General features: G+C 45.1%; 1 protein-coding gene across 6 annotated transcripts in view; it reads right to left on the bottom strand.

Annotated features, from left to right (window-relative positions):
* The window catches only part of AKAP12 (A-kinase anchoring protein 12), a 116,600-nt gene that overhangs the window by 12,398 nt on the left and 89,053 nt on the right, over window positions 1-15,149 (bottom strand). Inside the window, exons 1-2 of one of the 6 annotated variants that reach the window (XM_063812682.1) lie at window positions 2,624-2,843; window positions 119-171 (exon numbers count right to left, since the gene is read on the bottom strand). The exons of 2 other annotated variants lie outside the window; for them this stretch is intronic. Coding sequence is in view for 2 of the 4 variants with exons in the window: in XM_016956497.4 (XP_016811986.3) it covers window positions 2,724-2,748 (25 nt within the window). In the remaining 2 variants the exon portion in view is untranslated. Of the gene's footprint in view, window positions 1-118; window positions 172-2,623; window positions 2,979-15,149 lie in introns of those variants that run through there. 3 more of the 6 variants (XM_063812683.1, XM_016956497.4, XM_016956496.4) reach the window with 3 other exon arrangements.

Genomic DNA, 15,149 nt, shown 5'->3' with positions numbered 1-15,149 from the left:
TTTCTTTTCAAATATTGCTAGATTTTTGGATATTCATAGATGAATAGGTTATCTGGGCCTCTTATTCTTCAGAGACTCAATAAGGGCCTTTGCTTCAGTGGTGATGCCATAGACTCACCATCTGTAACAGCTTCGATAATCAGCAAGGCTCATTTTTTCTGCCATCAGTATCTAAGGTAGCATTTAAAACAAAACATTTTAGTTTTACCTCTGAGAACTAAACATTTCAGATAGCGAAGAAGGTTTCACGAAAAACCCAAGAATCTCATTATTTTGATCTGAGGCACATTCCTAAAGGAATTCCCTTTTCTCTTTATAAAATACACATTTGTGACCAACATTAGACTTAACAAACAATAAGGAAAAATTAAACACTCATATTAAACTTTGAAGCAAATATTCAAAGAGAAAGAAAAGTCCAGACATCGACGATTTAAACTACTTCTACATTTTAGATATATACACTCTTCCCATTATTTTTTAAAGCATGTATAGCATTCTGAAATAAGAAAATGCTTTAAGTTTCTATTTGTTCCTATTATAAACTGACATCGTGATGAATTTGTTTACAGTTAAATCCAAAGGCTTCCTTAAGTGTATTTCCATGAACTATTTCTTTTTTCTTTTTTTCTTTTTTTGAGCCAGTCTTCGCTCTGTCGCCCACGCTGGAGTGCAGTGGCTCGATCTCAGCTCACTGCAACCTCAGCCTCCTGGGTTCGAGCGATTCTCCTGCCTCAGCTTCCCAAGTAGCTGGGATTACAGGCGGCTGCCACCACGCTCGGCTAATTTTTGTATTTTTTGTACAGATAAGGTTTCACCATGTTGGCCAGGCTGGTTTCAAACTCCTGACCTCAGGTGATCCGCCTGCCTCAGCCTCCCAAAGTGCTGTGATTACAGGCGTGAGCCACCGTGCCTGGCGGTCACAAAAGAACTTTTTGCAAACACTTCTAATGCCATTTAAGAGATGTGACTTTCCTTTTGAAAACGCTGGATAAAATAATTGGAAATATACTAGAGAAAAAAGAAAAATTCCAATAACAAACTCTATTCTAGTATGATTTCACTAGTACAGAATACAAACATAAATTACATATCCTGCCAGCAAGCATGTGATTAAAAACAAACACTCATCAACCTCCCTGGAATCAGAAAATGCAGAGACGTTGCTAATATAGGAGTAGAAAGCTGGTGTCACACAACCATTTCCCCCTCACTATTTTCCCTCCACTCTTAAATCTGTGTTTCCATTGGAAACACTTCTGCTTCATTCTGAAAGGGCCGACATGTTTATAGTCAAAACTAGGGAGATAAAGGTTCGTGAACCAGCTGCCAGCAGGCAGCAAAACAGCTGTTGGGCCGGGCGCTATGGCTCACACCTGTAATCCCAGCACTTTGGGAGGCTGAGGCAGGCGGCTCACTTGAGGTCGGGAGTTCAAGACCACGCTGGCCAAAGTGGTGAAACCCCATTTCTACTAAAAATACAAAAATCAGTCCTGCATGGTGGCGCATGCCTGTAGTCTCAGCTACTTGGGAGGCTGAGGCAGGAGAATCACTTGAACCCGGGAGGTGGAGGTTGCAGTGAGCCAAGATCACACTACTGCACTCCAGCCTGGGCGACTGCCATCGGTATCTAAGGTAGCTGTTACTGAACAGCTATTGATAGTTCAGTACAGCTTAACAATAATCAAATGCTCTCTTTATGTAGAGTGAGTTATGAGTTGAACACATAATAAAATGTATATAGAAAAATTTTAAGTTGTAATTGTTCAACTAGTCTGCAGTCTCTTTTAACCTAAGTAATCCTAAGAGCTACAATTGTCAGAACAATCTTCTGGCGCCTCCATGCTTTGTGCTTCAGCCTGATTTCGGCCTCCACGTACCCTCTGTGCTGGGGCAATCTACTCACTCCATACAAGGTACCTGCTAAGCAAAGCCTCCTAAAATACCGCTTCTATCACATCAACAGGCTGTGGACTCCTAATGGCTTCAGAGCCTAGAGAATAGTCTAACCTACCTAGTCTGGCAGGTACCTATATCTGTACCCGCGCTGTTGAGATCCTGACCCCAAAACACAAGCGATCGTGTGGCCACCCACTGGGCTTGGAACCCGCATTGAAGCCTAGACCGTACTTTCCAGCCTGCCCCATCACTGGGCTTCACACTCCCCATGGCGCAGCCCAAGTGTTGAGGCCTGTTCCATTCTGTTCTGCGTCCCACACTTTGCCGGCCTCCAGGCCTCACAGTGAGGGCAACTTTGCTAAATCCTGGTGACTTTTTGAGGCCTGGGTCATCCTCGACCTGCCCTGCCGCCCACCTCCCCAGCTGACCGCAGCCACAGCCATGTCCATTCCAACCCCCCGACTCCCCTTTCAAGCCAGAGTCTTCCGGGAGGTAGGCTGCTAGCGCAGAGCGTTTTGGCACCTATGTCACGGGACCCAGAAAGAGGCCTTTCCTTTCTGGGGCTGGGGGCTGGGGCAAGATCAAGGGCAGCGGGCGGCTCTACAGCCTGGGCTGGGATGCCACGGGCGCAGGCCCTTCCCGACCTGTCCCTGCGCGCCTTGGCCAGTAGAGAGGCTTTCCCAAGCCTGGGACGGGAAGGAAGGAGGCTGGAAAACCCACACACCCATCTCGGGCCGGTCCTAAGGGACAGTTGGTGGCCCTCGGGATTCCGTGTCCGCCATCGCCGCGGGGCGAACTGCCGCTTGGGTGCACGTGCTACTCACTGCAGAGTTTACTCCACCAGGGCATGGCGCGCGCAGCCCGCCGGCAGGGGCAGCCCAACAGCCGCCCGCGAGGCCCAGCGCGCCCCTGCCGGCTGCCATAGCTCGCGAAAGCCTGGGCCCGGGAAGCCGGCCGCGAACATCACAAAGGACGCAGCCTCCCCGCGCCCGGCGCCAGCCCTCGACCTCCCAGGAAACCCCCGGGGGTCCTGCGGACCGCCCCAGTGGGGTCTCTTCAAACCCAAGCCTGCTGAGGCCGAAAACCATCCTGCTAACCAACTGCCAAGCCGCCGCTGAACTTCCCTGACAGTTAATTTAAAAAAAAAAAAAAAAAAAAAAGGGCCTCGAGGCCTGGCGCGGTGGCTCACGCCTATAATCCCAGCACTTTGCGAGGCCAAAGCGGGCGGATCACCTGAGATCAGGAGTTAGAGACCAGCCTGGCCAACATGGTGAAACCTCATCTCTACTAAAAATACAAACAAATTAGCCGGGCGTGGTGGCACATGTCTGTAATCCCAGCTACTCGGGAGGCTGAGGCAGGAGAATCGGTTGAACCAGGGAGGCGGGGGTTGCAGTGAGCCGAGATCGTGCCACTGCATTCCAGCCTGGGAGACAGGGCAAGACTGTGTCGAAAAACAAGAAACAAAAACAAACAAAAAGGACCTCGACAATGGAGAAATCTGGCAGGCACCACTTTAACCAAGTGATCAGACTTATCCTCGATAATGGAACAGATGTCATCGCGCTTCCTGATGTGAGGCACTCAGAAGGACAAGAATTCATCTTTGCAGCTCTGCTGATCAAAATGTTTAACGGCATCTAACCACGAGGAAACAATCAGATGAATCCACAATGAAGGACGTCCTGCAAAACAACTAGCCTGGCCTGAAATGTCAGTGTCACAGAAGGACGAAAATCAAGCAAAAACACAATGGGGTTTTGTCTGGCAATGGCCAAGGCATGGTAGAACCTGCTCGTGGGTTTGGCTTGGTTGTAAAGAGCTTTAAGTTCTTGAGTATTCGCCCATGGGGGTATCAGTCAAGTTCCCATCACAAAGCCATCACTTATAGAGCCTTACGGGCTAGAAGGTGGAGCTCACCTGCTCCCTCCAACTGGGACTTCAAAAATAGTCATCTGTGAGAACGCAAATGGCCAGCCACTTGGGAGGACAGTCTGCGGTTTGTTTTCATACTGAACATACTCTTACCATATGATCTGGCAATCATGCTCCTTGGTATTCACCCAAATGAGCTGAAAATGTATGTCCACACAAAACATCTGCACACAGATGTTTATAGCAACTTTATGCATAACTGCCAAAACTTGGAAGCAATCAGATGTCCTTCAATAAGTGAGTGGATAAAGTATGGTATATCCAGACAACATAATACTATTCAGCACTAAAAAAAAAAAACCACCGCTGGGCGTGGTGGCTCATGACTGTAATCCAGCACTTTGGGAGGCCGAGGTGGGTGGATCATGAGATCATGAGTTCAAGACCAGCCTGGCCAAGATGGTGAAACCCCGTCTCTACTAAAAAAAACAAACAAACAAAAATTAGCCGGGCATGGTGGTGGGCGCCTGTAATTCCAGCTACTCGGGAGGCTGAGGCAGAGAATTGCTTGAACCGGGGAGACGGGGCTTGCAGTGAGCTGAGATTGCGCCACTGCACTCCAGCCTGGGCAACAGAGCGAGACTCTGTCTCAAAAAAGAAAAAAAAAAAAAGAAAAATTAGTTATCAGGCCATGAAAATACATGGAGGGAACTTAAATGTATATAGCTAAGCAAAAGAAGACACTCTGAGGAAGATACACAGTGTATGATTCCGACTATATGACATTCTGAAAAAGGCAAAACTATGGAGACAGTAAAAAGAGCAGTGGCTGCCAGGGGTTGGGGGGAGGAAGGGATGAATACGTGAAGCACAGATGATTTTTATGGCAGTGAAGCCATTTTGTATGACACTGTAATGGTGGGTACACATCATTATGTATTGGCCCAAATCCACAGAATGTACACCACTAAGAGTGAGCCCTAATGTAAACTATGGACTTTGGGTGATAACTATGCATCAATGCAGGTTCATTGATTGTAACAAATGACCCATTCTGGTGGGGAATGTTGATAAGGGTTGGGGGAGGCTATGCAGACGTTGGGGCAAGGGACACATGGGAATTCTCCGAACTCTCCACTCAATTTTGCTGTGAACCTGAAACTGCTCTTAAAAATAGTCTTTTTAAAAACGGTCATATGACTTGACCAACGTCATATAGGCATGTCGTATCTCAGGAGGGCCAAAGGCTGGCTGGGGAGTGCTTAGAGTGAAGGCACTAAAGGAGCAAAATACACAGTTTGTCTTTTTGAAAGAAAAGTCAATTTCATACACTTTTAAAGCATAAACATTCTTATTTTCCATAAATCATTACAACTTTTTATAGTTCATAAGCGCCACTTATGGCAAGAACAAGTATTTCGATATGTCAACTCCTACACTTAGATGGAAAAACTGCTTTATGTCTAATGTGGACAGCAATTTGAATTCTATTTCAGTGTGAAAGGCAGAGTTTATTCACAGTTACAGTCATGCATCGTTTTGAAAAGAGTGCATAAATCCTACCCACGCACTCACAGATAGTGATTCAAAAGATCGCCCGAGCATCATTTTACAACCATCAAAGTGAAAGCTGGATAAAGCAAGAATCAATGGGTGCTAAAGTGCTAAATGGAGGAGAGGAGAGGATATTTACATGCTTATTGTTGAAAGGGAGGGAGAAAAGCCCAATTCTACAGTGGAGAAATTGGAAAACACCTTAACATCAGCCTACAAGGGACAGATGGACACCGCGTGCAATACCCTGAGAAGGACACAACATCACCTCTGCAGGATTCTGGCTTAGAATGAGTAACCTATGGCCGGGTGCAGCGGCTCATGCCTGTAATCCCAGCACTTTGGGAGTGCGAGGTAGACGGATCACCTGGAGTCAGGAGTTCGAGACCAGCCTGGCCAATATGGTGAAACCCAGTCTCTAAACACAAAAATTAGCCGGGCGTGGTGGTGGGTGCCTGTAGTCCCAGCTACTCAGGAAGCTGAGGTGGGAGAATCGCTTAAACCCGGGAGGCGGAGGCTGCAGTAAACCCAGATCACGCCACTACACTCCATCCTGGGCAACAGAGCAAGACTCCATCTCGGGGGGAAAAAAAAAAAAAAGAGTAACCTAACCTGAATTGATGTAGGCAAAAGAAACATCAAGTAAGGAATGAGTAGAAACGGGGAGAGAACTTATGCTTTGAACATATCAAAGTCTAAAAGACAAAAGCTATAGAAGTCTTCCAGATTAAAAGAAGCTAAAAAGACACGACAACACAAAATCTCTGACCCTAGGGTGGATATTGTAATGCACAGAGGAATGCTTTAAAATGGACATAATTAGATTAGCTGACAAAATTAGAAGCAGATTATAGAAAAGTTCTGTAATAACGTAAATGTATGATATTGATAACTGTCAATAACTGTACTGTGGTTATGAAAGGGAATATCCCTATTCTTGGAAAATACACACTGAAATATTTAGGAGTAAAGGACCATGATGTATATAACTTACTTTCAAATGCTTCCCTAATTTTTTTTTTTTTTTTTTTTTTTTTGAGACAAGGTGTCCCTCTATCGCCCAAGCAGGAGTACCATGGTGTCATCTTGGCTCACTGCAGCCTCCGCTTCCAGGGCTCAAGCGATTCTCCAGCCTCAGCCTCCCGAGTAGCTGGGACTACAGGTGTGAGCCACCAACTCCTGGCTAGTTTTTGTATTTTTAGTGGACACAGGGGTTTTGCCATGGCTGGCCTTGAACTCCTGAGCTCAAAGCAATCCGCCTCAGTCTCCCAAAGTGCTGGGATTACAGGTGTGAGCCACTGTGCCCGGCCTTCTCCAGTGAATTTATTAATATATCTCATACCTACATGACTTATAACAGAAACCCGTGGACTGATGTTTGTTTTGTTTTCCCAACAAAAAGAAAGTAAATATAGCAAGCGAGGGAAAATGTTGACAATATCCCACTATTTGGGATAGGTGAATCTGAGTAAAGGGTATGGGTGTTCTCTGTATTCATTTTAGTTTTCCAACTTTCTGTATGTTTACAGTTATCTTTCTTTCTTTCTTTCTTTCTTTCTTTTTTTTTTTTTTTCGAGACAGAAACTCTTATTGCCCAGCCTGGAGTGCAATGGCGCGATCTCGGCTCACTGCAACCTCCGCCTCCTGGGTTCAAGCGATTCTTCTGTCCTAGCCTCCCAAGTAGCTGGGATTACAGGCGCCCGCCGCGACGCCCGGCTAATTTTTTGTATTTTTAGTAGAGACGGGGTTTCCACGTCTCTACTAAACTGTAGAGACTGGTCTCGAACTCCTGACCTCAGGTGATCTACCCACCTTGGCCTCTCAAAGTGCTGGGATTACAGATGTGAGCCACCGGACCTGGCCTGAAGTTATTATTTTTTTTTAAATCACTTGGAAGAATGCACTTGGAATTGCAGATAACTACTAAAAATTATAGAAAACAACAAAATATAGAGTGATGATTTACCCAACCTGATTTTAGAGAAGGCTATCCGATATTTGCTTCACATTACACACCATAATATAAATTTTATCTATGTATTAAACAACAGGAAAACGACTTAACTTTCCCCCACCAAAGAGAGAAAAAAAATTCAGGCAGAGGGGAAGAAAATTAAAGAGCAGAAGTTCTGGGGACAGACTGGCGTTTAAATTTTAGCTGTACCACTTACTAGCACCGGGCCCTTGGGCAAAATCTCTGTTCTTAGACATTTCTCAAAAGAAGACATACAAATGGCAAAGAAACATACGAAAACATTCTCAGCATCACTAATTATCAGAGAAATGCAAATTAAAACCACAATCTTGCACCAGTCAGAATGGCTATTTTTTATTATTTATGTATTTTGAGACAGAGTCTCGCTCTGTCGCCCAGGCTGGAGTGCAGTGGTGTGATCTCAGTTCTACTGCAACCTCCACCTCCTGGGTTCAAGCAATTCTGTCTCAGCCTCCCGAGTAGCTAGGATTACAGCCACATGCCACCGCGCCTGGTTAATTTTTATATTTTTAGTAGAGACGGGGTTTCACCATGTTGGCCATGTTGGTCTTGAACTGCTGACTTCAGGTGATCCACCTGCCTCAGCCTCCCAAAGTTCTGGGATTATAGATGTGAGCCACTGTGCCTAGCCAGAATAGCTATTATTAAAAAGTCAAAAAACAACAGATGTTGGCACAGATGTGGAGAAAAGGGAATATTTATACATTGCCAGTGGGAATGTAAATTAGTAAGAGAGCTATAGAAAACAATATGGAGATTTCTCAAGGAACAAAAAACAACTACCATTCCACACAGCAATCCCATTATTTGGCATCTACCCAAGAGAGATAAAATCAGTTTATCAAAAAGATGCCTGCACTTGTATGTTTCTTGCAGCACTATTCACACTAGCAAAGTCATGGAACCAACCCAAGTGTCCATCAAAGTTTGACTGGATAAAGAAAATGTGGTCCATATACACCATGGAATACTATGCAGCCATGAAAAAGAATGAAATCATGTCCTTTGCAGCAACATGGAAGGATCTGGAGGCCATTATCCTAAGTAAAATAACTCAGAAACAGAAAGTAAAATGCTGCATATTCTCATAAATGGTAGCTAACCAATGAGTACACAGGGACATAAAGATGGAAATAATAGACACTGGGGACTCTAAAAGGGAGGGAGGGTGGAAGGGAAGTGAGAGTTGAAAAATAGTATTGAGTACAATGTTCACCACTCTGGTGACGGGTACACTAGAGCCCAAACCTCACCATTATGCAATATATCCAGGTAACAAACCTATATATGTATCCCCTGAATCTAAACGAAAAATAAGGCCAGGTGCAGTGGCTCACGGGGCTGTAATCCCAGCACTTTGGGAGGCTGAGGCAGGAGGATCGCTTTGGGGTCAGGAGTCTGAGACCAGCTTTGGGCAACACAGTCAAACCCCGTCTCTACTAAAAATACAAAAGTTAGCTGGGCGTGGTGGTGCATCTTATAATCCCAGCTACTTGGGAGGCTGAGGCAGGAGGATTGCTTGAACTTTCGAGGTGGAGGTGGCAATGAGTGGAGATCGTGCCACTGCACAGGTGACAGAGTGAGTCTCCATCTCAAAAACAAACAAACAAACAAACAAAACAGTAAAAATAAAAATAAAATGAAAATCTCTGTTCTTAGTGTCCTCACCTATAACATAAGTCACTTACATTATAGGTGAGGACACTAAGGCTGGTTATAAGGATGAAGTATCAGTTGGCTTTCTATAAAAATAACAAAAACTTTAATATTTTTGCTTGTTTTCTTCAAAATAGAACGACTTATTTTACTTTTTGCCAATTCCAAACATAATCAGTATAAATTGTAGAAGACTTTAAAATACAGAGAATAGGGAAAATTTTTCATAAGTACAACATCCAGATAATCACTATTTGTGTTGTTTTCTGAATAAAGTCTTCAAAACTAAGACCTAATGGCTGCACAATTTGTTTTTCTGTCCCCATGGTTAGATAATGTCCAATTTTCACCATCACGCTTTGTCAAAAACATTCCCGAGTATAAAATCATTGTCCAAATGCCTGAATGAGTTTTGGACAGAAGAGGGCAGTATTGAACAGCTTTCAGCTCTGCTGAACCAGAAAGCTCTTGATTTGCAGGACCAGATGTCACTGAAAATCGCCAATACAAAATGTTGAAGGCCGGGCGCGGCGGTTCACGCTTGTAATCCCAGCACTCTAGGAGGCCGAGGCGGGCGGATCACGAGGTCAGGAGATCGAGACCATCCTGGCTACCACGGAGAAACCCCGTCTCTACTAAAAAAATACAAAAAATTAGCCAAACATGGTGGCGGGCGCCTGTAGCCCCAGCTACTCGGGAGGCTGAGGCAGGAGAATGGCGTGAACCCGGGAGGCGGAGCTTGCAGTGAGCCGAGATCGCGCCACTGCACTCCAGCCTGGGCGACAGAGCGAGACTCCGTCTCAAAAAAAAAAAAAAAAAAGTTGAGATTCACTCTTTTTTATTTTTTTGAGACGGAGTCTTGCTCTGTCGCCCAGGCTGGAGTACAGTGGCATGATGTCAGCTCGCTGCAGCCTCTGCCTCCAGGGTTCCAGCGATTCTCCTGCCTCAGCCTCCTGAGTAGCTGGGACTACAGGCACTCACCACCACACCCCACTAAATATTTCTATCTTTAGTAGAGATGGGGTTTAGCCATGTTGGCCAGGCTGGTCTCGAACTCCTGACCTCAGGTGATCCACCTGCCTCGGCCGCTGAAAGTGTTGGGATTACAGGCGTGAGCCACCGCTCCCAGCTGAGATGCACTTTCAAATCTTGTGAAGCTGAATGTGACATTGTGCCTATTTTTTACCACCTTGACTTCCAGCATCAACATTTCAAGGGGAGAAAAGGAGCACATAATAGTATGTCTCAAGTTAACTCCCTATCTTCTAATTTTCTTTATTTGCACCATGTAAAGATGAAGATCCCTTTTCTGTTTTTGTTTTGTGTTTTTGTAGAGATGGAGGATCTTGCTATGTTGCCCAGGCTAGTCTTGAACTCCTGGCCTCAAAAGATCCTCCCACCTCAGCCTCCCAAAGTGCTGGGATTACAGACATAAGCCACAGAGCCTGGCCAGACGCAGGTCCTTTACCCCAAGTATGGGTCAAAGGTGGCCGGGACCCTTCTTCCTGTGCTGACCTCCCCCTCCTCACCTCCTCTTCTTCACTTTTTTCGCTTTCCCCAGCCCAACTGTACATGACACACCAAAATCACCCCCACATTCCCCAGGTTCTTGCTGCAGGTAAAGAGTCCCAAACAAGACCACCATCATTCCCTTCTAGTTTGTGGTGAGCAGAAACCTTTCATTTTTTTTTTTTTTTTTTGGAGTCACAGTCTTGCTCTGTTGCCCAGGCTAGAGTGCAGTGGTGTGATATCGAATGACTGCAGCCTCCACCTCCCGGGTTCAAGCGATTTTCCTGCCTCAGCCTCCCGAGTGGCCGGGACCACAGGCGCCCGCCACCATGCCCAGCTAATTTTTATTAGAGACAGAGTTTCGCCATGTTGGCCAGATTGGTCTCAAACTCCTGACCTCAGGTGATCCGCTCATGTCGGCCTCCCAAAGTGATGGGATTACAGGCGTGAGCCACTGCGCCCGGCCTGAGAAAGTATTTTTACATGCTCCCTGCATGCTGGTTGTGAATGAGTTAAAGATTGTAGCTTAGTGAACACAGCGGGAGGCTGTTAAATGCATTATAAAATAGCCTAAAAGATGTGGGGGCGGCAGGCAGGAGAGGCTCAGACCAGAGGCTCAACCCACTCCCACTGCTGGGAGTGAAGGCAGTGATTGATAAGAGGCCTCTAAAAATAATGGAGGGGCTTCCAGGACAGGCAGCCAGTGCTAACCCGTGCAGGCCTGGCACAGTGGAATCCATTCACGACCACACTTCATCACAGCCTTCCCTTAGGGCGCTTCTTTTAATTCAAAACTCCTATGGAATTTTCATCTGCCTTAGATTTGTCCGACTGGCTACAAAGAGGAAAACCAAAAAGCTCCATCTTTGATTTGGGATCACTGATATGTGGATGTACTTTTTGATGCCCCTAAAACCTCCTCTGATTTTGGAGTGGTCTTTTCCACACAATGTATAGTTTTTTAACTCATGTGTGATTGAATGACCCCGCCATTTTTAAACACGCTGCTATCCGCCCAAGTCTCTCCCATGCCCAGAAAGCCCAGTCGTGGTGCTCACGTACTCACTGGTGCTGAGGTTCGGCTAGAAACAATTCCAGCATCCCACTAGGTCACAAAGATGGCCAAAATGTTAAAGGGAGTGGTCGGTGTGTCCCCCGTAGAAGCCTCTGGAGCCCGAATTCACAGGCACCTCCGTCTTCGTACTGTCCTGCTAGTCACTGGTCTTTTCCCACCCTGTAGACACTTCAAAGCGCAGGAAAAAGACTAATCCTTCCAACAGGCCACATACCCATGTGTGATACAGTCTTGTACTGACAGGTCTTTCGACATCAACCATTAGTGAAACAACATCATCCATGCCTTGTTTCTCAAGAGAATATTACTACAGAAACCAAATATTTCTATACCCTTCTTCTGGGTGGAGACACCTAATCACATGCTTGTGTGAGACAGGGTCAATATGCTGAAAACATTACTTGGAAAAGATATGATAATTTTAAAGAAGATGTAGAGAAAGCTTTCATTCACTTAATTTTCTGAATATACCCAAGAAGGAGGGATCTCTGCATGGATATAGTGCATATAAGATGCAGGGCTGGGCCGGGCGCAGTGGCTCACGCCTGTAATCCTAGCACTTTGGGAGGCCGAGGCGGGCGGATCACGAGGTCAGGAGATCGAGACCATCCTGGCTAACACGGTGAAACCCCATCTCTACTAAAAATACAAAAATTTAGCCAGATGTGGTGGCGGGCGCCTGTAATCCCAGCTACTCAGGAGGCTGAGGCAGGAGAATCATTTGAACCTGGGAGGCGGAGGCTGCAGTGAGCTGAGATCATGCCACTGCACTCCAGCAGCCTGGCAACAGAGCGAGACTGTCTCAAAAAAAAAAAGACGCAGGACTGGACATGCTACTCAGTAGGGTCCCAGCTACTTGGGAGGCTGAGACAGGAGGATCGTTGAGCCCAGGAGTTCCAGGCTGCAGTGAGCTATGATCGTGCTACTAGTACTCCAAAACAAAACTTTTTTTTTTTTTTTTTGAGACGGAGTCTCGCTCTGTCGTCCAGGCTGGAGTGTGTTGGTGCAATCTTGGCTCACTGCCAGCTCCACCTCCCAGGTTCATGCCATTCTCCTGCCTCAGCCTCCCGAGTAGCTGGGACTACAGGTGCCTGCCACCACGCCTGGCTAATTTTTTGTATTTTTAGTAGAGATGGGGTTTCACCATGTTAGCCAGGATGGTCTCAGAGATCTCCTTACCTCGTGATCTACCCACCTCGGCCTCCCAAAGTGCTGGGATTACAGGCGTGAGCCACCGCGCCCGGCCAAAACTTTTAAAAAGATGCAGTAAAAATAAAGGCTGGATATGGATGAAGTTACTTCATGCTACAACATTCCGGAAGGAAAAATAACTTGAAGTTATCACTGCCAAGCGAGACCTTGGGTAGGCTTTTGCTTTATGTTTTTCTAAGATAAATGAAAGTTATCCTTAATAATAAGTGTGGAAAGTGAAATAGAGGAGATACTTCCTGGACTGAACACCTCTCACCCTATTTTTAAGAGTATAAACTATTCTCAATTACAACATTATAAAAAAATTATAACACTTCTTCAATAATAACAAACTAGGTGCTTTTTAATATTTTAAACAGCTTTGTCATAACAAGCCCCTTCGAGGTTAAAAAAAAAGTCCTATGGAATATTAACGGAGTCAAATAAATGTGAAAATATATGAAAAGTTACATCTTTAGTGATGTAGTAAGAAATCAAAACTTGAAATCATTTCATGTACAAAAACCTCACTTGGGCCAAGAATTACTGAAGTGTTTCACACTGAGGTGTTGTTACCTGCTATTAACCTAGGTTTATCTCCAGATAAATGTTCTGTGAATCCCGATTTATAAAATCAGTCTCCAGGTCTATAACGTGTATGTGCAAATACACATTTTCCTTTCGAAAATCTCCATAATCTCCCCGTCCCCAAAGCTGCAAACGCTCCATGATCCCAAGAAGGGCTAAGCTACAGTGGTCCCTGCTGGCTATGTGTTCCCCATCTGCAAGCTCCATATAATGTAGAGACAGCCCATGTGTTCAAAACCTGGAGCATCATCTTTTTTTTCTCACTTTTCCAAATACTTAGCGATTAAGAGATAAATTATAAATCGTTTTCTTTTACTTTAGAGGCTTAAAAGAAAAAAAAACTTTAAAGGAATATGTTGATTATATACTACAAAATATTAATGTTTTTATCCAAAACTTAGCTATCAGGTTTCAGTGACACCAGCACCATCATTTTTGGTTGAGAAAAAGAAGTACGATACTGCAGAAACGACATGTTCATTTTTCAGGCTGAGAATCACCAGTGCTCCCCATCCCCAGGCACATCAGGACGGCTTACAGTGACATCTGGAACTAGTTATCTTTCCCCCAAGATTCGTAGCATTGTCCTGGAATTTTTCCAGGAATTCTCTGCATTCTAAGTCCATCCCTTATAGGCTACACACCCAACCTCCCTTGTTCTAAAGCTCATTAACCAGAAAACCTCCAAGCGGAGATATATGCAAATTCATAAAAGCAAGGATCCCATACTGGAGCATATAGGTGACATCATCATTGGACCTGGTGTGTTTTTTGGGGGGTGGGGTGGGGACAGGGTCTTGCTCTGTTGCTCAGGCTGGAATTCAGTGGTGCAAGTGATTCTCCTACCTCAGCTTCCCAAGTGACTGGGACTACAGGCATGTGCCACCAAGCACAGCTAAATCTTTAATTTGTTGTAGAGAGGAGGTCTCCCCTACGTTGACCATGCTATTCTCAAACTCCTGGACTCAAGCGATCCGCCTGCCTTGGCCTCCCAAAGTGCTGGGATTACAGGCATAAGCCACCGTGCCCAGTCCCAATCCCTGGTCTTGATATTGATGTTTCACGATCCCTTAAACATCTGGGCAGGCATGTAAGAATGTGGGTCACTAAACAAGTATTAGCATCTTCACAACGAGAAAGAGGTCTTTTGCAAGGTACTCTACAGTTATGCTCTTTCTAGCTGTGAAACCTTGGGTAATTATCAAATCATGAGAAACTTACTTTTATGATAGAAATGGGGTTACAGAACCACTTTTTGCAGGATTATTGTGAGGAATACATGATAATGTCCACAAAGTGCTGAACAACACCTGCCAGACTAGGCACTCAGGAAGTGGTAGTTATTAATCCAGCAGTTGTGAAAGTATCAATTTCGTGTCTCCAAAGTCTCTTGACAAGGAATCTGTCTCCATAGCAGATATGAAACACCCATGTGCGAGGTATTTTTTTCTCTTGTAAAAATTATTTGCATTGGAAAGTGCATTATAAATAATCTAGAACTAACATGAACGTTGGAGGATTGATTCTTCCCCAGTTTCTACTTTAAAGAATAATGTCCCTGTTTCTCATGATACTTCACAGTTTGCAATGTATCAATATTATCAGTTTCAGTAATGTGGGTGACTTAGAGAAAAGCCAAAAGGTACTTGCTTAATTCAAAAAGCATTTTTTTGGCAGGGCGTGGTGGCTCACACCACTTTGGGAGGCTGAGGCGGGTGGATCACCTGAGGTCAGGAGTTCAAGACCAGCCTGGCCAACATGGCGAAACCTCGTCTCTACTAAAAATACAAACATTAGCCGGGCGTG

Source organism: Pan troglodytes, chromosome 5 (genome assembly GCF_028858775.2).
Source record: "Pan troglodytes isolate AG18354 chromosome 5, NHGRI_mPanTro3-v2.0_pri, whole genome shotgun sequence".
Lineage (NCBI taxonomy): Eukaryota > Metazoa > Chordata > Mammalia > Primates > Hominidae > Pan > Pan troglodytes.
This window is presented reverse-complemented; position numbering and strand designations above follow the sequence as displayed.